Source organism: Schistocerca cancellata, chromosome 12, assembly GCF_023864275.1.
Source record: "Schistocerca cancellata isolate TAMUIC-IGC-003103 chromosome 12, iqSchCanc2.1, whole genome shotgun sequence".
Lineage (NCBI taxonomy): Eukaryota > Metazoa > Arthropoda > Insecta > Orthoptera > Acrididae > Schistocerca > Schistocerca cancellata.
In genome coordinates, this window is record NC_064637.1 from 167,620,749 (window position 1) to 167,646,353 (window position 25,605).

The 25,605-nt window shown below is 42.1% G+C and overlaps 1 protein-coding gene across 8 annotated transcripts in view; it reads left to right on the top strand.

Annotated features, from left to right (window-relative positions):
* LOC126109689 (fasciclin-1) overlaps positions 1 to 25,605 on the top strand; it is a 670,295-nt gene that overhangs the window by 514,107 nt on the left and 130,583 nt on the right. For all 8 annotated transcript variants that reach the window (XM_049914739.1, XM_049914738.1, XM_049914740.1 and 5 more), the window contains exon 2: positions 12,406 to 12,547. In XM_049914739.1, coding sequence (XP_049770696.1) covers positions 12,406 to 12,547 — 142 coding nt within the window. The remainder of the gene's footprint in view (positions 1 to 12,405; positions 12,548 to 25,605) is intronic.

Below are 25,605 nucleotides of genomic sequence, written 5' to 3' on the forward strand. Positions count from 1 at the left end.
GTTTGTACGAGGACCATTCCGAAAGTACGGTCCGACCGCTCGCGAAATGGAAACCACTGTGAGAATCAAAAATGTCTTATTTCCAGCTACTTCTCTATTAAGTCGCCGCTCCGACTTACAAATTTGTCCCAGCGTTGTACCACATTCCCAGTACTCTCGTCACAGAAACCAGCCGCCTTTGCTTTCCGCCAGTTCTCTACGCTTGTCAGCTGTGTCAAAAAGTCGTCGTCATAGCCAGGGGTTCGTGTGCTCAGAGATGAAACTCAGGGGCATCCAGTTACGGGTGATCAAACACTTCCCATCGAAAACGCTGCAGGAGCATCTTCAGTGCGGCCGAGAAGGAACTGCATGACAGTTGTGTTGTGTGGGCTGCATGACATCAGGCGATCTCTCTCAGCGGGGATTCGTACTTGGCGGCGGACAGTATTGTGTGTGCTCACTGTGCGGTCAGAACTGGAAAGAGCGACGGGACGCGATCGTCGGGCGCTCTAGAGGCACTGCCCGACTCTTCTCTGCAAAGTTTTATCGGATTCTCACTGTGGTTTCCATTTCGCGCCCGATCGGACCTTACTTTCCAAACGGCGCTCGTAAACAGGCTTTCGTGGGGTAGTTGACATCCATCATGAAGCGTCTGCCAGTTTTTTTTATCGTTTCAGTGACTTTCTCCTGTGGGCCAAAGAAACCCGTGATCATTAGCGCTACCATTCTTTGTGCGCGTTCAATATGTCCGCATTTGTCGTATTTGGTATCAGTTAGAAGCAGTTGAGCAATGTTGTGGGGTTGGTTATAACCAGATATTTGTACGAATTGACTCATTCCAGTTTCTGCTCAGAGAAATTATAGTGACATAATACTACGATTTTTATTTCAGCTGGAGGAAACGTGATACAAACAGAAATCGTATGCGTATAGCGGAAGACTATAAGTCGTGCATAGCGTGTGGTGTGTCATAGAGAGAGACTGGTGTCTGCTAAGACACATCCGGTAGCCGATTCGTCGTCCGTTCAGATCAGAGCCTATCTTATAGTAGCTGCTCATTAAAACTACAACACTGCAAAGGATAGCAAGTGACGAAATGTTACTTTCTTGTGCGTGTACAGTATGGCGGGGATGGGACTGAACAGGCCACAAATTCAGTACACGGATCCGGCACGTCTGGTGGCAATAACAGGTGTAATCGATCTGAGAATCGAGTCGATCTACGCTCAGATGTCGTTGATTGACGCTTCAGCTGTGTGCCAGCGCTCACCAGCAGCAGTGACTGGCGAGAGCGGGTGGGAAGGGGAACACTCTAGGTAGGCCAGGGCAATTCGGGAAACGTGTGGATTTGCGTTATTGTGTTGGAAGTGAGGCACAGCCACCGCCTTTAACTCCCCAGTAGTGTAACGCCTGCTGTCCAAATTACTGGGTATATGAGCCACATGTGGCTGTTGCTGAGAAGCGAAAGGCAGCCCCCCCCACATCATCACGGTAGGTGTTGAGCCCGTGTGATAACGACGGTTGCAGTCTGGAGACTTGAGCTTTCCTCGGGGCTCCGACACACCGACACGTTGGGAGCACCGCTGTCGGTCCGCTCCTCCCCGCTGCCAGGTCACGGTAAGCCGTGCCGACCGTCGTCGCAGCCTCCGCGTGCGTGGATACTCGTGTTGCCGGTAACGAGCTCACACGAGGCGTGTGGTGTGGTTGGACGATCCTGCACAGCCGAGAGGACGGCGTGTCTCTGGGACGCTAGGCACGTGCCACCGTCGGCATCGCGCACCGTCCTCCTGAAGTCATCGGTGAACTGTAGTCCCGCCGCTGCAGGGTTGCCACACGTCCTGGTGTGTGTTTCTCCTCGTTATACGACGCCCGCGGCCGCCAGCCGCGCAGCAGAGCGCTGCGGGTTGCCGCCCAATCCAGGCGGCCGCAGCTCGTCCTGCTCGCCCCACCACTTTGCAGTCTTCATCCGCCGGACGGCTTTACGACACTGCCTGCTAGCTGACCAGTCACTCTGAGAGTCTGACATCGACAGTAACTGAGTGCCACCCGTCAGAGCGCACCGCGCGCCAGTCGGAAGCGAGACGTCGATAGTGTAGCAGATACCGACTCACCCTGCGGCAGTGTTCCCTTACTGTAGCAAACAGCATTCTCAACTGTACGTACGAGACCTGTTGTCTTGTAGTCCAGTTTCTCATCAGATCAGGGGCCGTTTTTCGGCTGCATTCATTCAGAGGCTGACTAGTTGCTGCTCAGAACCTTACGTCGGGGTGTAGTCTCTATGTCAGTAGTAAAATTCTGTTCCTCTTGGTTACCTGGGCTTGTATCACGCGGCAGTAAACAAACAACATGCTAATGCCATTTCTGAATCAGACACCCGCTGCTTTCCTTATACACTCTAAGACAAACAAAAATGCGCTACGGAGGAATTATCGGAATGGGGCGGAAATCGGAAGATGCAATCGTTTGTTTGTCCGCACACGTAGATTACAATTTCAGAAAAAATGGATGACCTGTTCAAGAGAGAGAACTTCACAAACTGAGCAAGTCAATAACGCGTCGGTCCACCTCTGGCCTCGGTATTGGCTGCAGAGCTGTCGGATGACCTCCGGAGGGATATCGGGTCGAATTCAGTCCAATCAACGCGTCAGATCGTGAAAATGCCGTGCTGCTAGGGGGGGCCCTGTCCATAAAAGTGCGAACGTTCACAGGGAGAAGCGCGAATTGGGATGTGTTACCTACCTGCAGCGTAAGTCCGGGATGGCTTGCACGAAGGGGAACAAAAGAGGGCACAGGATATCGCTGTACTGTAACGGTGCCGCGGATGACAACCAAACGCGTCCTGCTGTGTAGTGAAAAGGGCACTACAGACCACCAGTCCTGGTTGTGGGGCGACGTGGCAGGCGACGGTCACGTTGGTCTCTCAGCCGTGTCCGGGGCGTCTCCAGGCACGTGTCCGGCTTGCAGCAGAATAGGCTCCACTGCTGCGTCCATATTGGAACTGATTGCTGATGACCAGCAAAGATACGAACCTGACTGTCGCCCGCGATACGTCCCGACGGACACGAGTGACGGTCTGGACCGTCGTTTCTCTACACGGCACGACCCGTGTGGTTGCCATCCGCGGCACCTTTACAGCGAGCGGTATCTGGCCGGTGTGTTTCACGTCCCGTTTTGATGCCCTTCTTGGGAAGCCATCCTAGACTTACCTTTGAGCAAGATAACGGCCGCCCGCACACGGCGACACTTTCTGCTGCTTGCATTCCTCCTTAACGAAGTTTCTGTCGGCCACAGTTTGCTGCACGTTTGCAGCACTACGGACAGGGCTGTCGAAGCAGCTCGAGCCGATTGGACAGAATCTGGCACGGTGTCCTTCAGTAGGACAATCAATCGCTGCTAAGCGAAACAACTGCTTGCATACGGGCCAGAGGTAAACCAAAGCGTCACTGACTTGCACAATTTGTAATCGCTTTTTCTCGAATATATGATGGAATTTTTTTGAAGTCGTGATAATTTGTTTGTCAGTACATGTGCATCACACCTACCGGACTCAGTTCCATTCGGATGACGGCTTCGCGGTGCGTCACTTGTTCTGGTCTTAGAGCATATACATATGCAGAATATATACGGGGCTACATCCATCTCCTTCGTGCAGTTGCGCTGAAATGCTAATCGTCTTATGTCGGGAGCGCGTAGAACACCTCGGGACAACCGAGCGGGGTGGCGCAGTGGTTAGACACTGGACTCGCATTCGGGAGGACGACGGTTCAATCCCGCGTCCGGCCATCCTGATTTAGGTTTTCCGTGATTTCCCTAAAATCACTCCAGGCAAATGCCGGGATGGTTCCTCTGAAAGGGCACGGCCGACTTCCTTCCCAATCCTTCCCTAATCCGATGAGACCGATGACCACGCTGTCTGGTCTCCTTCCCCAAACCAACCAACCAACCTCGGGACAGCGAGTCGTGTTCTAATGAACGGGCGCGTAGCTGCCGGCTGTGTGGGAGAACGCCGTCCAGAACGGCCCCTCTGTTTCCCTGCGCCGTGCTCGAGCAGAGTGGCGACGTCCCGCCGTGGCGCCCTGCGCCGAGGTCCGCGGATCGATACCCGGGGCGGCCCTCCTTAGCGTGGAATGCGCGCCGTGGCGGATGCGGCGCAAAGGAAGGAGCCGCTCCTGTCGTGACTCGGAGGAATGAACGAGGTTATACGGCGCCGAAAATGTACGACGGCTAGCCTTAGTTCTGACCGTCACCTCGAAAAAAGAAGAAAGTCGCCCAGTTATTTTGACGTGAAAACGTTTCTCCGGTTTCTTGTGTAACAAAATACCGTCAGATTTTAATACTGCGATACTGGTAATGCGTAAACAGTCGTCGAGCCCGTAACGGATGTATCGCACTGTACCCCACCACGTCACTGCTGCACTTCGCGACGCGTGCTAAACGCGTGTTGCGGTGGCCGAGGAAGACGCGCCGCACTGCAAGTGATTCATAGACGCCGCGTCCTCGCGAAGTACCACGATGAAAACTCACGAGAAGCCGACCGAAGCGCACGCAATTATACTGTGCTCGTACAGCCTTTGTTTCGCTTGTGAAGTCATCGTACGAGTGTAGGCGCGTCTCAGTGACTGTAACAAATTAATTTTGCGTGAAGTTATAAATTGGTGTAGCGTGGGAACGCGTGTAGGTAGGATATTGGTTCGAGTGTCATCGTGAAGAAGTTGCGCAGCATTGCTGCGACCCAGAGAGAGAAAATAAAAATATTGGACGCAATATAAGTGAGAATCGGGATCGAATTGGAAATAACAAAATAATAAAAGATGCCTCTTTTTTTCGGTCCTCAGTCTTCTGATTGGTTTGATGCGGCCCGCCACGAGTTGCTCTCCTGTGCCAACCTCTTCTTCACCTCAAAACTTGCTACCTACGTCCTCAGTTATTTGCTGGATGTATTACAATCACTGTTTTTCTCTACAGCTCCCTCTAGTACCGTGGAAGTTATTCCCTGATATCTTATCCAGTCCCTTCTTCTTGTCAATGTTTTCCTCATACTGCTTTCCTCGCCCATTCTGCGGGGAAACTCGTCACTCCTTACCTTATCAGTCCACCGAATGTTCAACATTCGCCTGTAGCACATTTCACATTCTTAGAGTCTCTTCTGCTCCAGTTTTTACCACACTCCATGTTTCACTACCATACCGCGCAATGCTGCGCTGCAAACGTACATTCTCAGAAATTTCTTCTCCGAATTAGGCCTTATGTTTGATACTACGAGACGTGTCTTGGCCAGGAATGCCGTTTTTGCCAGTGCTGGTCTGCTTCTTATGTCCTCTGTTCTCCGTCCGTCATCAGTTATTTTACTTCTATAATTTCCTCTCCTTCGCGATCATTAGTTTAGTTGTCATTTCTACTACTTCTCATTACTTTCGTCTTTCTTCGATTTGCTCTGGCCATTTGTGTACACATTCGCCAGATCGTATAATTCTTCTTCACTTTTACTGAGGATAGCAATGTCATCAGCAGATCTTATCACTGATGCACCACCACGTTGAATTTTAATTCCACTCTTGACTCTCTCTTTCGTTTCGGTCATCGCTTCTTCAATGTGTAATTGAACAGTAGCGGTGAAAAAACAAATGGTCATATGGAATCTACAAGAGAACTAAAACATCTGTGGAGAAGTCTTAGCACATTTAAAAGCCTTCGTATTTCATTACTCCGCATACACTAAACATGTGGTTACGTCATATGCAGTCAGCAACAGACAAGTGCAAACTCATTTCCGGTACTGCGTGTACTCGACTACGAGAAGGCAACCTGTCTACCATTTACATACAGTAATTTTACAGACATGTATGACGAGTTACACAAATATTAAACTTAAAATATTACAATTGTTCAAACAACTAATTGCGCTGTTAAAGACATATGTGCAATACTTAAAAGCAAGCGAGATGTCGTTGCCTCCATAAAAAAAATAATTCGGCATATACTTATGACTAACATTTACAGTAGTCAATGAACACATCCTTCATTTACAGTCACTTAAAATATATGTACAAACGCGTGTGATGAACTGTAAAATGATTACACATGTGAAACAACAAAATAAGCAACACCGTATTACAATTGTTCATACATCTAAACGTGAATGTAATGGCGTAGTGTTTTGGCGAAGCTGCGTGGCATTGCTTACGAAAAAAGAATTATAGCTCAGCTGTGGCACGAACAGTTGCAATGGTATTCAGTCGTGTATCACATTATTTTACTTACAAAGACTTAAATAAAGTAAATTACCAATCAGGTTTAACCATAACACAGGTATACATTTTCTAATAATGAATAAACGTAAATGTTTCCATACATGGTATAACTTACATGTGTAAATTTAAATGAAAGAGGAGTAAATCACGGGAAACGAAACAGTTCATTAAGAGAAGACTGCTGCTTTTTTCGAAGAAAGTTCAACCACGCATACGAATACAAACTTGTTTCTGCGAAAAGCCTAAGATATCATTATGCTTAAGAATTTGCAGTGGAACTTTACTACTTTTTCCAAAAAAGGCACTGAACCCCATAAAATAGTGAAGTACGTTTGTACAAGATGACTTTTTTGCTCCAGTCTATAAAAAGAACAACTGAGCAGTGGAAAAGTCTGGTAAAACTTTTCAATAGGGACGCTTAAAACAACTCTCACTTAAGTGTAGTAGACCACATTCTAAATGAACAAGTTACTAAACTATATCTTTTTTTGCGTAGTAGTCTTTCGCTACTTACCATAGCAAGTGTGTTCCTTCAGAAAGAAGAGCCAGTGGTTCATAAACTTCATAGCGTCGTAAGTACCTTATTTAGGGATTTGCTTGTCAGATTTCTGAAACCCTCTGAAGTACTTACTTCTGGTTGTCTGCTGGAATTGAAATTGTGAAAAAGAAATATCAGAAAGAAGATGAAGATGTTGTCATTCGTGTAGGCACTAGAACCTATATTCGTCATACCAGATTTGAAAATTTGTTGCAAAACTTATGAAGACATAAGAAGTCTTTTCGTCAACTAATATAGTTACATCAAAGAAAAACTTCCTATAGCTGATGCCTTCTTAAGAAATGTTATAGATAGATATTGGATCTAGGAAAAGTAAATTGTTTTCATCGGTTGCAAAGCTGAACTATTTCATGCCGTTCTGAGTCAATACGGAAAAAAACAATAGAATTGGCGTTTCCGAGATCGAGATATCAGTCTGATGACCTACCACTTAAACTGCTTTTTTTTTAATTTGCAGTTGTTTTTATTTCAGGAAAACATTCTTTGTGAGGGGAAGTGCCAGTTGAAAGGCCTAAACCAGGACCCGTCTCTGTATTTCCCGTGTGATTACTGACGGCTGCTTCTCAGCTTTGCATATCGTAACTGCATACTGTCAGCTATTCCTTCTTACATTTATCCACATGTAATCAGAGTGTCGATTCATTACACTACCTGGAAATGTTGGGCACCTCCTCAGGGTCACCCAACATCTATAGTTTCCGTCGTCGAACAACGTTGCAGTGCTGCAGATCCTAACTGATAAACCGTTTAGTATTCTCAATGTACGCTGCGGGCCGCTGTGACCGAGCGGTTCTAGGCGCTTCGGTCTGGAACCGCACGACAGCTACGGTCGCAGGTTCGAATCCTGCCTCGGGCATGGATGTGTGTGATGTCCTTAGGTTCTAGAGGACTGATGACCTCAGATGTTAAGTCCCATAGCGTTCAGAGCCATTTCAACTTACGCTGCCTGACCAAAAAATGAAGCACATACAAAATATGGCGGGCGCTATCTTCCAAGTCCTTTGTAAATTTGACCTAATTTTGTAATCGCTTTGAAGATAGAGGTCCTATTGTGCTTCCTAGAAACACGCCCGATGTCAGTTTGGCTTTTGTCGAACGTGTTCCGACCAGTGTAAAGTACCGCGTTCTGTAAGTGTAACATTCTTCGGGCCATTGTGGTCACTCGGCATGTGGTACAGTTTCCAGCGCCGTTTGGAAGTGTGGTGGGTACAGTAGCCTGTGTAGCACAGTACAGTAGAGTACGGCAGGCTGTGTGTGGGTTTCGGCCCGGCGCCGTTTGTAGGTCACCGCCGCAGCCTGGTATCGATCCCGGGACTCTGGCTGCCAGTGCCTGCGGGCGAAAGCGCGCAGTGCTGCCGCCTGGCGGCCGCCGCGCGCAGCCACCGGCCGCCAAATCGGCGAGAACCGAGGGAGAAGAATGTGTGTCACTGCAGGGGGCACTCCAGACTCGCTGCAGGGACAGACAGTTGACGCCGGACGTAAATAAAACTAACGAGTTGCTCATAAATAGGCCAAGACATCGCCTAATGTTCGATTACAGTGAACTATGGGCGGCAAGTCACTGCAGACAATGCAATTCACCGATTAAAGTATAAGAGGTAAACAAGATCCAAGTAGGAACGGCGGGAGGTGCTCAACAGACGCTACGAGAGAGGCGTGCTGCACCACGCAAGGCTCTGCTATTCGCATTCGGAGAGTCTACGTTCCAGTGACAGGCTTGCAACAGCTTGCTTCCGCGCCGAAACGGCCGAGGACTGAAAACCAGGGTGGGTACGGATGTTTGCGGTCAGTCGTCGTACCTGCGCCCCGTTCTCCAATGCAGGAAGTAAGGGGCGAAATGTTGTTTGTGCCTCAAGTACCCTCCGCCACACACGATCGGGTGGCGTGCGGAGTATCCACCCACCAACTTAGGTGCATCGGGGGTTGTTGCCTGCGTGAGTGAAAATTAATTGATTCTGCAGGAGCTTCACAAATGTACACAGCTGTTTTCTCATTTTTATCCCAAATTTAAGTCGCTATTCCGCAGTAAACAAATTAATCAATGTGCTGAGACGTTTAACTTGAAAAAATATCGAAACTTTTTCTTTTTTTTTTGCGTGTATTCTTAGTTCCGCTCGAGGACTTACTTCGCAGTAAACTTAACTCTTTTTTCCGACTAAGTCTCCGTTGTTTGAAACCGTGAAACCAGTGTCAAAATTTTACAAACACTGAGAGATCTAAAATGTAGACTTTCACGGCCCGCCGCGGGATTAGCCGAGCGGTCTTGGGCGCTGCTGTCACGGACTGTGCGGCTGCGGAGGTTCGAGTCCTCCCTAGGACATGGGTGTGTGTCTTTGTCCTTAAGATAATTTAGGTTAAGTAGAGTTTAAGCTTAGGGACTGATGACCTTAGCAGTCGAGTCCCATAAGATTTCACACACATTTGAACTCTCACGGCCGGAAATGCCATGCCCATTATAATTATCCGAGCTGTTATGCCGTGGTCGGTTGATAAATTGTGTGTCAATTCCCAACGTTTCGTCCCCATCTGCGGAGGACATCTTCAAGGGAGTCTGTAGCTCGATGGAAGGTGCAACACAGCCACTGGCTCGCTACTGTAGCGAGCCAGACGGGGACGAAACGTTGGGAATTGACACAGAATTCATCAACCGACCACGGTGTAACAGCCCGGATAATTATAATGGGCCGGCCGAGGTGGCTGAGCGGTTATAGACGCTACAGTCTGGAACCGCGCGACCGCTACGGTCGCAGGTTCGAATCCTGCCTCGGGCACGGATGTGTGTGATGTCCTTAGGTCGGTTAGGTTTAAGTAGTTCTAAGTTCTAGGGGACTGATGACCTCAGAAGTTGAGTCCCATAGTGCTCAGAGCCATTTGAACCAATTATAATGGACACTGAGAGATCGCATACACGCATGCGCAACAGAAACTGTGCTAAGCAATACCTTGTTGTTTGTGTGATAACAAGGCTGTGAGGCACTCTGGAGACGGATTTCAGAACACGTTATCCAGTCTCCATAAGAGACAGCAAATGTGACCTCACGCTGTAATGTGGCACATTCGTAACATTCGTAACAGAAATCCTTGCTGTGAGGGTTTTTTTCCGTTTACAGGAATATTTTGCGAAGGTCGTCACTTCCGTTCTCCATGCCAGTCTGTACCATTTAACGGCCCTCATACTTCATCGTCCTAGTTGCAGGTTGCCTAGCCTTTCAGGGGCAACAAAAAGTTTACTTTCAATATTTTGCATACTTGTTGATCGAATTTTAAATGCTGTCAAAAGTAAATGACGAATTTCTATAATCTTACGTTAGAAGTTTGACAGAGTAAGACAAATGTTACTGTTAGGAAGTCACACTCTTGAGGCAGCGCAACTCGGAGCACGGAAATCGCCCAGGCCGTATTCATCCAATGACTGAGGACAAGTCCACTTGCCAACATTTGACTAACTGTACACCTAATTTTAAACCTTTACGAAACTTTTTCTCGCTGGCGTCCCCAACAAAAAACATCACACACAGTATATGTTGCTGTTCTTCCAGTAAAACTTGAGCATCAGGCACGAAGTTTCAGTTCATTACTGCCTATGTTCGCGACACAGTTTGCACAGAAGCAACGTGTCCCACTGAATGTACTTGCTGCGAGAGACGACACGCAGGTCAGGCGATGCGGGAAAATGCAGCTTTCGCTTAAAGCGGAGTGCAGATTAACGGCACTGTACTCGTCCGTAATGAAAGCAGGTAGCGACTTCCAGCAAACTTTATAAAAATTATTTCGAACCTTTTCTTCGCTCAGGCTTAACGTCAAACATTTAACACGTAAAGTCGTTTGTAAAATAATCATTCGTTTGAAGCTGTTTTATAAACTGGAATTCAGTTTTTTTGACAGTCGTGGGTTGACTGGTTGTGGAGCAAAAGTGTAAATAATTGCGAACTCGTAATGGAATCGTCTTATTTTAAAGGAAATAGTTTTTCTGCATTTTGTATCCAGTTCTCATACAAGTTTACAAGTGAGAACTCGTAAATCTGTTCGAACTGATAAATATGATCGATATGTCGAATAAGGTATGAGTAATACTAGACTCTTTATAAAAAGTAGAAGGCATCAGTCGAATGCAAGACAGGTCGCCCTCGTGTCGTGGCCGCCAGATACAGGACAGCCCTGCCGCCTGTAGCCTCTGTGTGACGTCACAGCCTAAAAGTATTAAAATGTGTGTGAGTCCCTAAGGGGCCAAACTGCTGAAGTCATCGTAAACTAACTTAACGCTAAGCACGCCGCACACACATGGCCGCGGGAGGCCTGGAACCTGCGGCGGCAGGGGCCGCGCAATGCGTGACGTGACGTGACGCCCCAGACAGCGAGGCTAAGTATTACTATGGCGCGCGTCAACTAATGGTTATGTTCGAAAGAACGTGTCCCTTGTAGCGTTAGAGGGAAGGACTGGATTCTTGGCGGTGCCGCTAGTGCGTACAGCCCTTCTAGGCCTGTCAGCGACGCAGTTGGACCTCGTTATCTTCGCGCACTGTACGGCAGCTCCCCGGAGGAAAAAGTCCAATGAATGTAGGCTCTGTAGCGCATACCTTAAGAGCTGTCAGCACTTGTTCGTCTTCGCTACTGTGAGAGACATGTCTTCTAATGGAAGCTCTTTGATTTCCATATCTAGGGAGGAGGCTACGTGCACGAAAACAAGGAAATCTTGTCCAGGGAACGTGGGTTCTGAAATGCGTACGTTACGAGCTATGAGCACTTTCTCAGTGGAAGAAGTGTGTTTCACAGCAGTGGAGGCAACCAAGTGTTCAGAGCTCTTAAGGTATGCCTTTCAGAGCCGACGTTTTCTGGGCGTTTTTTTTTTTTTTTTTTGCTTCGAATGATCGTTCCTGTCGTGTCTCTGGCAACTGGCCACTCCTCCTGGTAAACCCTGTGCGCTTTGTAGCTTACATCCGAGCAGTGAGGTTGGGACGCCGCCACACCCGCCGTTTCAATTTCCACCACCAGTCACCGTCATCCTTAGGTCACCTTACCTTTATTACAATGTAACAGAAGTAGCGTAGCGATCGTGTGACCTCTTAATAATATCCACAAGCGACTAGGAGCTTGCTAAGTGCTTTGGTGATCGTGAAGAAGGTCACACCTTGGAGAACCCTAACTTACAGTGAGAACCATTTTCAGAATGCTAATGTATGTTCAGTGGAAACCTCACGAAACACACGGCTGTTCTGACAAGCATGTCCTTTGTTGTTAGCAATATTTGTGATTTTTCGAAAATAACACCAGCAGTACTACAGTGAAGTCAGAGATTTCAGACGTTCAACATTAATACAGAGAGGAGTGAAATATATGTGCTCAGATGTTCCACAGCATAATGCATGTCTTGCTCCCAACAATGGGAAATTTAACAGTGAGTACAAGAACTTACGGTACTACTGACCCATTTTTACTGTGCTGCCTAACACCTTCATAGTGACTGTTAAATGTTTTTATAACTTAACTTGACAAGTTTTGGTGTCGTAAATACAATAGAATGTAATCGTTGTAAACTGTATGGCAGATCTTAGTTCTGCGTCCGCCACGTAACGTCAAGTTGCGCCAATGTGAAGAGAGTGACGTGTGTGTCGGCAGTTCTACTCGTGGCTGGAGCACAACGAGGTGGCCAACAGCACGCTGCAGCTGCGCCAGGTCACCGTCTTCGCGCCCACCAACCTCGCCTTCCAGAACTACAAGGCGCGCGACGGCGACGAGAACATCATCCTCTACCACATGAGTGAGTACGGCCGCAGCTCAGCTCCGTGCGCACCACATCCTCAGCCTCCACAATAAGATCCTCAACAACGTGAGGGAGTACACCGCAGCCTCACCCTCTTTCACATCATTCCTTGTGGCCAGCTTCTTTTTTTTTTTCTTTTAGCGGCGGCAGCAGCCCCCCCCCCCCCCCCATCTTTATCTGCTGTCATTTTTGTGGACGATGCATCCTGTGCAGTAGGATGTTGACCTTCGGAATGGCAAAGTTTTGCTTCTCGTCACGATTCCCGCCGCATCGTATGCACCGCAGCCCTCGACGTCGGGAAACAGTGGCGAGTGGTCGTGCTCTTACGACCAGTGCGCGGGGTCTGCCTCCAGAACAGCGGCCGCCGCTGGCGTTCTTCTTCTCTGCCTTCCTGTCGTCCTCACTCTTGTTACGACTGATGCGGCCAACGCAATTTCTTCCGCAGCTTACCGACATTCGTTCTTCCCGCGAGCTATTCGCGGGATCAGTTGGTGTTACCAGAAGTTCCCTCCGCCGGAGTATGGCGTTGACGTCCCACGTATTGACTTCTCCCCGTTCCGTTCGCGCTAGCAGAACGAGTGCTGCGTCGTCGCCGGCCTGACCTCGCTTTCGCCATACGTAGCGGCCTGCTGTGCGTCACCACATCTCCCACTTACGCAGGCTTCGGCGTGGCAGTCGGGGTCTGTTCCACGCTTTCCAGTATTCCCCTGCCGCCTTCGCGTGGGCGAAACAAACCTGTGGCCGTCCGCGCTGCTCTTCTTTCTACCCGTCCACTATATTCTACGATTAAGTGCCTCCTTGTGGACTACCGCTGCACTTGTCCGACGGGATTCGTCATTTCCCGTCAGAAAGGTCACAGTACGCAGTAACCGGCGGAAAATTCTACAGTAAAACGGAAGTGCTGCCCACCGTTCCCCCAAGGAAGTGTTCTTACAGGCCCTCTGCTGTTCCTGATCTACATAAAGAATTTAAGACACAATGTGAGCAGCCCTGTTAGATCGTTTCCAGATGTTGCTGTCTTTTACCGTGTAGTAAAGTCATCAGAATATGAAAAACAGTTCCAAAATGACGTAGACACGATATCGATATAATAAGAAATGTGGCAGTTGTCTCTGAATAAGGAAAGTGTGTGTACGTGAGTACGAAAAGAAGTCCGTCAAGTTTGGGTTATACTACAAATTTAAAGGCTGTCAACCCGACTGGGGAATTAGAGTTGCGGACATCTCAAATTGGAACGATCACATAGATAGTGTTGTGGGGAAATAGAACCAAAGACTGCGATTTGTTGGCAGAACGTACAACATTCGTGTTAAAGGGACTGCTTCCATTACGCCTGGCCGCCGCCTCTTCTGGAGTACTGCTTACCAGACAGGACTGCCGGAGGACTCGGAAAGAAGGGCAGCTCATTTTGTGCTCTCGGGAAATAGAGGACAGAGTGCCACGGATATGGTAAACCATCGTTAAAACAAAGGCATTTTTCGTTAGTCCGATATTTTCACGAAATTTCAATCACCAGCTTTCTCCCCTGAATTCGAAAATATTTTGTTCTCGCCAACCTACGTAGGAAGAAATAATGACCGTAATAAAATAAATCAGAGCTCGTACAGAAAGATGTAAGTGTTCGTGTTTCCCACGTGCTGTTAGAGTGTGGAACGACGGAGAAATAGTGTGAGGGTGGTTCCGAGAACCCTCTGCCAGGCCCCTAAGTCTGAATTGCTGGGTGCTCGATGGGTCGCACGAGTCACCAGTAAGCTGTTTCCAGGCAACATGTGCTCGTACTGAGGTCAGCGACCCGGTCGTTCCGTGTGAGATCCACACGAATTCTTAGGTGTAACTGTTTCTACACTACTGGCTGTTAAAATTGCTACACCACGAAGGTGACGTGCTACAGACGCGAAATTTAATCGACAGGAAGAAGATGCTGTGATACGCAAATTATTAGCTTTTCAGAGCATTCACACAAGGTTGGCGCCCGTGGCGACAACGTGCTGACATGAGCAAAGTTTGCAACCGATTTCTCATACACAAACAGTAGTTGACCGGCGTTGCCTGGTGAAACGTTGTTGTGATGCCTCGTCTAAGGAGGAGAAATGCGTACCATCACGTTTCCGACTTTGATAAAGGTCGGATTGTAGCCTGTCGCGACATTGCTGCTCGCATTTGTCGAGATCCAGTGACTGTTAGCAGAATGTGCAATCGGTGGGTTCAGGAGGGTAATACGGAACTCCGTGCTGGATCCCAACTAGCAGTCGAGATGACAGGCATCTTATCCGCACGGCTGTAACGGATCCATCAGTCGACAGGTGGGGACGTTTGCAGGACGACAACCATCTGCACGAACAGTTCGACGACGTTTGCAGCAGCACGGACTATGAGCTCGGAGACCGTGGCTGCGGTTACCCTAGACGCTGCATCACAGACAGGAACGCCTGCGATGGTGTACCCGACGACGAACCTGGGTGCACGAATGGCAAAACGTCATTTTTTCGGATGAATCCAGGTTCTGTTTACAGCATCATGATGGTCGCATCCGTGTTTGGCGACATCGCGGTGAACGCACATTGGAAGCGTTTATTCGTCATCGCCATACTGGCGTATCACCCGGCGTGATGGTATGAGGTGCCATTGGTTACACGTCTCGGTCACCTCTTGTTCGCATTGACGCCACTTTGAACAGTGGACGTTACATTTCAGATGTGTTACGACCCATGGCTCTACCCTTCATTCGACCCCTGCGAAACCCCACATTTCAGCAGGATAATGCACGACCGCATGTTGCAGGTCCTGTACGGGCCTTTCTGGATACAGAAAATGTTCGACTGCTGCCGTGGCCGGCACATTCTCCAGATCTCTCACCAATTGAAAACGTCTGGTCAATGGTGGCCGAGCAATTGGCATGTCGCAATACGCCAGTCACTACTCTTGATGAGCTGTGGTATCGTGTTGAAGCTGCATGGGCAGCTGTACCTGTACACGCCATCCAAGCTCTGTTTGACTCAATGCCCAGGCGTATCAAGGCCGTTATTACGGCGAGAGGTGGTTGTTCTGGGTACCGATTTCTCAGGATCTATGCACCCAAACTGCGTGAAAATGTCATCACATGTCAGTTCTAGTATTATATATTTGTCCAATGAATACCCGTTTATCATCTGCATTTGGTGTAGCTATTTTAATAGCCAGTAGTGAATGAACTGGCCCGCTCCAATTGTGACACGTTGATGTAGTAGTAACAGGATACTACACTTTTTTCGCATACTCCGAACATTTAGAGCACTTTGCCAATCTTTCCATCACCTCAAAATGTTTTCAAGATCTGCTCGATTATTTGTCCAGCTTTCTTCACACAATACTTCATCGTAGGTAACTGCATCATCTGCAAAAGGTCTGACGTTTCTATGAATACTGCCTGTCACGTCATCAGTACAGAGGTGAACACCGAAGGACCCAAACACACTTCCCTGGGGCACGCCTGACGTTATTCCTACATCAGTCGACGGCACCCTCTCGAACGCAACTCGCTGCATCCCCCCTACAGAAAAACCTGTCTGTTACTCCGTACGACCGTATTTTCTCTGGTTAGCGACGGTGTGGCGCTAACAATGAACCCCGCCTACTCCTCACCGTCCAAATGTGTGGTACGTGCACGGCCTGGCTGGAGATCAAAGTAGTACAAGTGTCAGCTCCAGGTGGCCAGGCATTTAGAAAAAGAAAACAAAATTAACGTATGTGGCGCGAGAGACACCAGCCGTTAAAATTAGCTAAGTATTGTGCAGGGTGCGGAAACAGCACAGAGAGGTAATCCGAGGGTCGTGGCGTCGAGACCGTCCGCAATAGGTATTTCTTTTATTTTGAGTTTTCCCATTATTTACGCTGCAAATGCTACGAAATAATGCTCAGTATATTGTGTTTATTAATATATTTTTAAAAGCTAGAAAAAGGAGAGGCAAAAGGAAAATTTGAGATAGTGTATGAATTTTCAGGAGGGGATTGAAAGGACCAGACGACAACTTTGTGTACAAAATTAGATACTTTCATTATTTTACAGTTGATGACTTACACGTTCAGGGGAAGCAGTAATAGTCTTGGCAATTTCCTCACGTTACGAGCGACGCAATTTAACGATTACATGATTGCATTAATGTTCCTGTAGTAAAACATACTTGGTTTACATTCATGCACGGTTCTCGCTCACCGCATAGCAAAATAAGCGTTACACATCACGGCGCCAAAAACTGGCGGGGATAGCTGGTATGTGGGGTGTGTTCTCACCCGATGGACCAATTTTACTAGCACTGCGAGCCTTTTGAGCGGCTGCCGGGGTGGGGAGGGGGCTGCAAAGTCCTTGTGGACGCTGTAAGTACGAGGGTAATCCCAAAAGTAAGGTCTCCTATTTTTTTTATAAGTACATACACCTGTTTATTTCTACAATGGTTTACAGCTTGAACATTTAGCTATTTGTGGACATAATCACCATTCCTGTTGATTCATTTTTGTAGACGCTGTGGCAGTTTTCGTATGCCCATGCCATACCAGCTCACTGCCATGCTGTTCAGAAAGTTATGAACCTCTTCTTTCACCCTAAACTTGGCGCCCAGTGACTATCACTTGTTCCCTAGGTTAACAGAACATTTGGCCGGAAAGCTATTCAGCTCCAACGAGGAGGTGAAAGAAGTAGTTCATAACTTTCGGAACAGCATGGCGGCATGGGCATACAAAAACTGCCACAGCGTCTACAAAAATGCATCGACAGAAATTGTGATTGTGTCGAAAAATAGCTAAATGTTCAAACCGTAAACTGATGTTAACCATTGTAGAAATAAACGGGTCTATGTACGTATAAAAAAAATAGGAGACCTTACTTTTGGGACTACCCTCGTACAATCTTTTCTTGGATTTTTTTAATCAAACATTTGCCTTTGGCGTACCTTTCGACGACTTCTGTGCAAATATAAAAAAATGCAATATATTCACCATTATTTCAGTTTATTTGCTGTGTAAATAACATAAAAATTGATTATAAAAAAGTGGCTTCCTCACAGCGTTTCGATCCCCTTAAGCTCTCCGTTACCGTTTGTACTTTTTCCGCTGCGCCAACCTTGGTTTGGCAGTTAGGCTAACATTAATGGTTTATGCGTCGTCAGACCCGCATCAGAAACGCTGTTTTTAGAGTTTCGTACTTCAGTTCAACGTTAGAGGATCGCTTCATCCTCCATCTGTTAAAAAACCCTGTTTCTCAGCAACTGGTTGGCGTATCAAGTTGAAATTTACGTCATACAGTAACATCTATGGTGCCCTGTCGATATAAAAAAAAAAAACAGTGCAATCAAAAGACATAGCAATTTATATCACATTTTTTGATGTTCAGAAACCTGTTGTGTACTTAGTGTATGGTAGTATATTTATGACAATTCTGCCGCAAAGGGCATATTTTTCCATCTTCAGAGACTTAAAAACACGACTTTAGTCTTGTACCTTATCCCCATTTAAAAATTTATCTATGATTCTCATTTGATTAAAATTTATTATTAAATACTGAAGTTAAAAAATACAAAATTTTATTGGAATTCAATAACAGGAACTAATTTATCCTTATTTTGTTTTTTTACCTCGATAAATAAATATTATTCAACAGTTTTTTCTAATTTATCATATTCTAAATATTACGATCTGCAATTGTAATTTTGTATGTCATCTAAGAATAATAAAACTTTTTCTCCATATTTAGTTAAAATATTTCTAAAGCCGAAATTTTGGCAAGACATGCTTTTAAACTCCAATAATTTAGTGAACACTTCTGTACAACCAGTATTATAACTGCTTAGTAACTAGATTTTCAATGCTGACATTCATGCTCATTTTGTTTTGCTTTTATTTTTATAGAAAAAAGTTAGATTTTCAAATTTGGTTGTAAAAAGTTAAAACATGTCTCAAATGTTCTAATTTTTGAAAATCGATTTTTTTCAGTTTTTATCTTCTCTATCTTTCTGAAAATATTATAAAAGTGTTTCCTTCTGAAACTTTTTATTCAATTATGTAATTAAAGATTTTCAATTCAAATCTGTATTGTTAATTATTAAGTTAAATTCTTTTTACCATACATAATTATATATGCAGTTGTATCATTTGGTATATTTCATTAAAAAATGCACATACTGTCATTTTTGTTTTTAGAGTAGTTAAAATATTCATTCCTCAAGTCAGATTCATGGCATAGATAGGATAATTTTCAATAAAATTGAATGGGTTTACATTTACATTGTTATTTGATCTTTTCAGATTTTTAAAAAGTTGTTCAGAGATAAGGAATCCACAATTCTTGAACAGAAACTTTATTTCTTCCATAGATATTTTGCAATTTAACATGATCAAATAAAGAAGAATCATTTAACTGATTATTTTCATTGTTTTCCACATTTATCCAAAAATAAAGTAAAGCATAACAAATTCGACAGAATTATAGTAATTAGTAGTTCAAACTTTATTTTTCCATTTAATCCAGCAAATTCAATAGTTTGCAGTAAAAAGACAGAAACCGGAATGTAAGAATTTTTTCAGTGTTTCTTGTTCTAGTTCAAGTGAATATTCTGGATCATATTTAACAACAATTTCACCTTCTTTTGGAAGCATATTGCTATCATTATTATTAGTACATCGTAATATAATTCTAAAGTATAAAGTACTTCATTGTGTTTGTGTTTAACATTATCATTGTTAAGAACATTTCCTTCCGTAGTTAATTCATTTTATAGAGATGAAGTTAATTGAATGAGAGTTGCTGAAGCAATCAATGGATGTTCTACTCTAGATAAAATGAGATTTAACATAATATTCTGAAAAAATTTGTGTGAATAACATCAACTTTGCTCATGATTTATTAAGGAAAAAATTTATTAATTCATTTTTGAATTATTGTTACACTAGTACCACTGAAGTCAATCAAATTATCATTTTTATCAATGATAGGAATTCATAAGTTTTGAATAGTATCAAAAATTAGAATATTTATGGGATAATTTGGTCCATAAATTATCGGTCCTCCAAATTCAGCATTTGGTTTAAATGACGAAATAATAATAGTTTCTCTATGAAAGTTATCATCATGTTTAACAAACACACCATCAGCTAAATTACAATTAATATTTATAACTTCAAATGGAATAACTTTAGAATATTATTAGTTATTGCTTTTTCATTAGATTCCGTAATTTGATTATTAAAGCCTAAAATGTAGCCAGTAGAATCTTCTTTATCTACAAATAATTTAATGTCACTTTCAGTAGTAACTCTGTTTAAAATTTTAATCTCCTTTATGTCCACGTTACATTTTCTCGATTGCAAATTTACTCAAACTGTATTGTCCAACAGGAATTTCTATTGTTAGTATGTAATTTATTATTTTTCGTTGGATAAACACCACCCAGTGAAACATTTTTGTAAGTTTATTGCAACAGTTTTATTTTTTTCAGAACAGATGAATTGTCAATCAATTGAAATAATCTACTCATTTATACTAATAAAAATTATGTAAATACAAGACAGTTTATGAACCAAAAATAAGAAAGCCTGAAAATATTAAAAGATAAACACGGTAAATGTTTACCAAATCCGATTCAGTGTTCAATAATAGAACCAAGTGGTTGTCAAAAAACAACTTAACGATTGATAATTATATTCTAGCATCAGAATGGTTATGCTAGAATTATACTCGACTCAGAAGCTGTATATTATGATAGTCCAAATTAAAATAATTGTTTTACAAATACAACTGTAGAAGAATGTTTTCCTAGTTTTTCAGAACGAAATCTCAATGAAAAAGTTGGTGAACATTTAAAAAAATATTCACAATAACAACAAGAAATTAAAACAATATTATTACATTCAACTGTACAAAATTCTTGTTTAAATGACCGAGTTAACTTCATTTTTCTGTATTGTTTTATATTATTATCTAAACAATTATCTAATCAATGAAACTAATTTCACTTTTTACGTTCTGTAGATTTTTTCTCTTCTTTATTACCAACTTCATAAGCATATATTTTCGATCATAAAGTAAAATGCTCCAACATAATTTTTCCACCATTTGCATCTTTGATTTTCCCTAAAACTTTCTTGTGGAATTCCATAAATATTATCTTTTGAATAATCACTTGTGTCAAATTCGTTTTTTCATCACTTTCATGTCTTTATAAAAAAATCTACAGTTGTTACATCACAAATAAACGAAGCTGTTTCCATATAATATAAATCAATATTTTCTCCCTGTTTTGGTTTTGTAACATAATAATGAAAATCGTGGATTTTTATTTTCGGAATATCCAGAATACTCCCTCCACTGTAAATTTGTTTGTTGAATTTTTTTCTTGTGAACTACACATAGATTTTCTGAAAATACAGTAGCATGTTCATAATATGGTTTAGAAATAGATTTTATGTATTTTCTGGAACTGTTATTATTTTAATATGTCTTACCAAATACTGAATTATTCGAGAATTGTTAGAAACCTTTTTTGGCTTTAGGTCTCTTTTCTGTATTAAAATCATTTTGGTTGAAAAAGGTAATCTGATTGTTCAAATGATAAGATCCTATCAATTTTAAGCAAAGATTAAAACATTGTTTAACATTATAGAAATCTTAAACACATTTTCCTTTATTATTTCATGTTGTTTTTAATTAATTTCCTGCTTCTGGTGCTAATCATAAATCTCTGTGTAATTCTTTTGGATCATTAAAATATACTTTATTAATAATAAATTTGTTGCAGCCAAACTGGCCATTTAGTGCATAAAGCACAACAATTATTCTACAGAATGTCACCAGCGATTCTGTTCTCAACTTACAGATTAACACATGATGTCTCTCACACTACACATATACAGCTCGTACTGGGCTCATGAAAACTCTGGGTGCTGCACAGTTTGTGGTGAAATCCATGCACAGAGGCTCTTGTCACTTTGTACCCTCCTTGCATCCATTCACAGTTTGTCATGGCGTCTCTAACATAGAAATGCTTCCATGTCATGTAGTTCCAACAATAACTCCTGGTAGGCTGTCGTCACTGATAGTAAGTGCTTCAGTCACATCTCTTCTGTGAAGAAGGGCTCTCTGGCCAATTCATACACAAGTCACGAGAGTGTGTATTTGGACAGACATGGCATCCTTCAGTTTTCCTAATTTTTCGAGATCTGTCTTCCTCAGGTGAATCATATGTTTTCCAATCTGTAAATTGCAACGGGTTCAACTCAAAGTTCAAACAGTCAAAGCGCTGTTTCCAGGGAGAGTCTGCCTATCAACTTCATATCATTTATGGCTCTCGTTGTGGTGCTGGCTCTATAGTTTATGTGGTGTGTGAATAGTGTTCCCTGTGACTGAAAGGTTACGCCTAGGTACGTAAAACTGGTGACTGACACTAGCGGTGTCTCTCCAACGTAGAAAGTGCCAGATCTTCCTTCTCTTTATCCAAGGATAGATCGTCTTTTCGTGCCCAGTACACTAACTAGTTGAAGGTTTTCTGTAGATGATTCTCAGAAACTGATGTTAATGCCATGTCATCTGCATACAAGAGTAGATTTACATTCTTGCATATTATTGTCTCAATAGTATCACCTAAGATGAAGAGTAACGAGTCAGTGGCTCACCTTGCAACATTCTAACTGTTTGCCGTATCAGGCTTGACCTAACTATACCATAATGTAGTTCCACCCAGTCGTTAGTGACAAGATCTGTAATGATTGGCAACAGGTAATATCTTGGACCGTTTCCAGTATCTTTATTAGAATGGATCTACTGATCGTGTCGAACACATTGGTGTATTCTATGAAAATTGCTTGAAGCTTCCCCCCCTCCCCTCCCTTTGTTTCGCTAAGGTCATTTCTGTATCGGTTTGGAGACAGTGTTCAGCTTGGATCATTGACCTGTGAATTGAGTATTATTTTAAGAGTGAAAACATATTGGTTCTAACCATCTGAAATCGCTAAATGGTAAAAATTGAGGCACTGCCAAAACATATAAAACATTTGTGTCTAAATATGCTATATAATTTTATTGTTTTCTGGTTAATATTTGTTAAAGTATTAATAATTTGATTTAGTATATCTTTTAATGCATTGAGAAATTCCACCTCGAATTCTTTTTTCAAGAAATAAAATTCATATCATAATCGTCTCATAAATCTAATTCAATTTTTGTCATTTAGAACATAAAACCTCAAGATACACCAGGTGCTAGAAAATACCAAGATACATCGAGTTTATAAGATTTAATACATGTCTGTTTAGTGTTTCCTTTCCTCAGGGTTCTGCTGTGAAAATACAAAATGTGATTGGGTTTTGAATTTTAATGGAATAAGTTATGGATAGTTCGGACTTCATATTACTGATTGGGATAGTGCTGTAATTTGACCGTGAATGGCAGACTGGGTCGGCAACACTACAAAAAGCGACTGTAAGGAAATACCATCAGAAATAAGTTTATATTTACCTTAGAATTCTGTCAGAAACGTAGTATCTATTATAATATAGACTTCGTGGCTTCATCTAGAATACTTCTTGATTTTTCTTGTAGGATGGCCCTTTTTTATTATTTGCTGGTCATCTTGTTCTCCGTCTGATGAAAATTTCTTGAAGTTCTCACTGTCTGGATTAATTTATAAATTTGGCAATAACCATTGCGAATCACTACTGAAATAACTTGAAGACGCTGTGTGTTAGTTTCATAATATAGTTATAATTTCACTTAAAATCATTCTTTAGCATCAGCACCAAAAAATACACGTCTTAAACGTATGAAGACAAGATAACAATAGAGTAATGAACTAGTTCTTAACACAAGCACGTAAAAAAAAAGATAAAAATTATTTATGGAAATCTGTCGCTGGTGCAGTGCTCTTCTGCATGCACGATCGTTAATCACATCTTTGCTCTGGCAGAGGTGCCGTAGTCAAAGTACTGTTACAATCTCTAAAATTAAAACAAAACGTTACATAATATATCATGTGTAACCACCAAATTTTTAGTATTGAATTCTTCCCATACTGTTTATGCACAGTTATAATCTTCATCAGAAATATTTCCTTTATGATGCCTTGAATAAAAACTTTCTTTTTTAGGCAATTTTTCCGCAGAATCCATATTTTTGTTAATCTTTAACATATTTTGCCGTTACGCCAAATTATTCCTTTGTAAGATTAGGAGACAAGTTTTTAAATACTTGAAGTCATAGATTTAAATGTATCCCAAAATCTTAATTTTTATCCATCTTCAACCTCTCTACTAAAAGAACTATATTTTTGATCATTATTTGGAACAACATTAATATGTTTTCGATCTATTACAAATTTTTGAATAAACAAATGAACATCATATTTGTTAAAGTATGAATACAAATTGGAATAAATTTAGGACTTTGGAAATAAAGATTACAATCTTTGTGAGTACTTCTCCGATATTTTCCTGTTAAAATGACAATGATTTCTTACATTTTTATGAAATAAAACAAGTTTTTGAGTTTTTAAACTTTATTTTTATCTTCATTTGTCATTGGTACATTTCGATCATATATTTTAGCAATTATTCCACATTCTTGTTTTTAACATTTCAGTGACCCTTTTTTTTTCTTTACAGAATCTTTGCCAGTACACATATTAGGTTTTTTAAAAAGTGTTTGATATTTATTAGTACAAGGTTTTTCATAGTTTGTTTGAGACGTGTTAACATCTTTGAAAAGACATTGGCAATCTGCAGAAAATTTGAAAAGGTACAACAGGCATATCTGTTTTTTACTTCTTTATAATAGTTTTAGAGATTGTCTAATGTTTTTATGTGTAACACAAGCATTAAGTTTTGATTCGTTGTTTGTGAGTTAATTAAGCCAAATAAATCTTTTATCCAACAATAATAGGAATTACTGTGTGCTTCAGTTGAAAGATAAACAAAACATGTTAATTTTGTTATATGGGAAAGAAGATATACAATACATTTTTCGTCATAATTGTAAACATTAATGGAAATATTTAACTTATTATCAAATATTGGAGTATCAATTGAATGTAAAAGAAAAATTAATTTTATCATTTTCAAAATGTTTTTCTAATTCTAATCCAATATTTTCATGTTTGCAAATCTTTTTGAATCACAAGCTACTCGATATAAAACTGTTTCTATTGAATAAAGATTACATTTTTGATCTGTTTTTTTCATTAAATACAGTATTTTATCTTAACTTCTTTTGGTAAATCGATATAAGAAGAACCAGGAATTGGGTTTGTATATTAATATATGTCATTCCAAGTTGTTTATTTTATATAAATATCAACTTTTTCTTTGAATTTCTTCCATTTCAGATAATAGTTTATTTAGGGGTTTTCTATTAATTCGTTTTTAAAAAATCGTCATCATATAGAAAATTGAAACCAATGTTTTTGCCTCCAACACACAGAATGCTCTCTCCACACTTGAACTCGCCATGTTTGCAACTAGTGATGACTATCACCAAATCACACTGTGGCGGTATACATGAAAAAGACATATGTATGATATTTGTATAATGTTGGATTCTTGTGCAATAAATAATTGAAAGTGTTCTTGGACACAAGCTTGGAGAACTTATTTATAAATAAGAATTTTTTAAGGAAATTATGGTTTTGTTCGTGGATAAATTTTTGAGTGGGAGAAACGACGAAACTTGAATTATAAGATTTTATCTGAGAATTTTGTAAAAATGCGCTCTTTGCGCCAAAACTGTAATAAATATACTGCTGCATTCACCTTGAGTCATGTAATTTGGCAAGAAGGAAGTTTCAACATTACAAGTAAAGAGCGAAAAACCCTGCAATGATTCATTTGTAATTATATTACAATCTTAGTGTCATGTTAAGTGTGTCTGAAGACTCCTACACTTCCCTGAGAAAAAGAAGTATCAAGTTCAAATGTAGTATCTACAGTCTGTTGGCAGTGTAAAAAAAAATTCAGTGTTCTAAGTCAATGCAATGACTCATTTGTATCATATATTTTGATACTTGCAAACTCATCAAAATTTGTACATGAACAATATGATA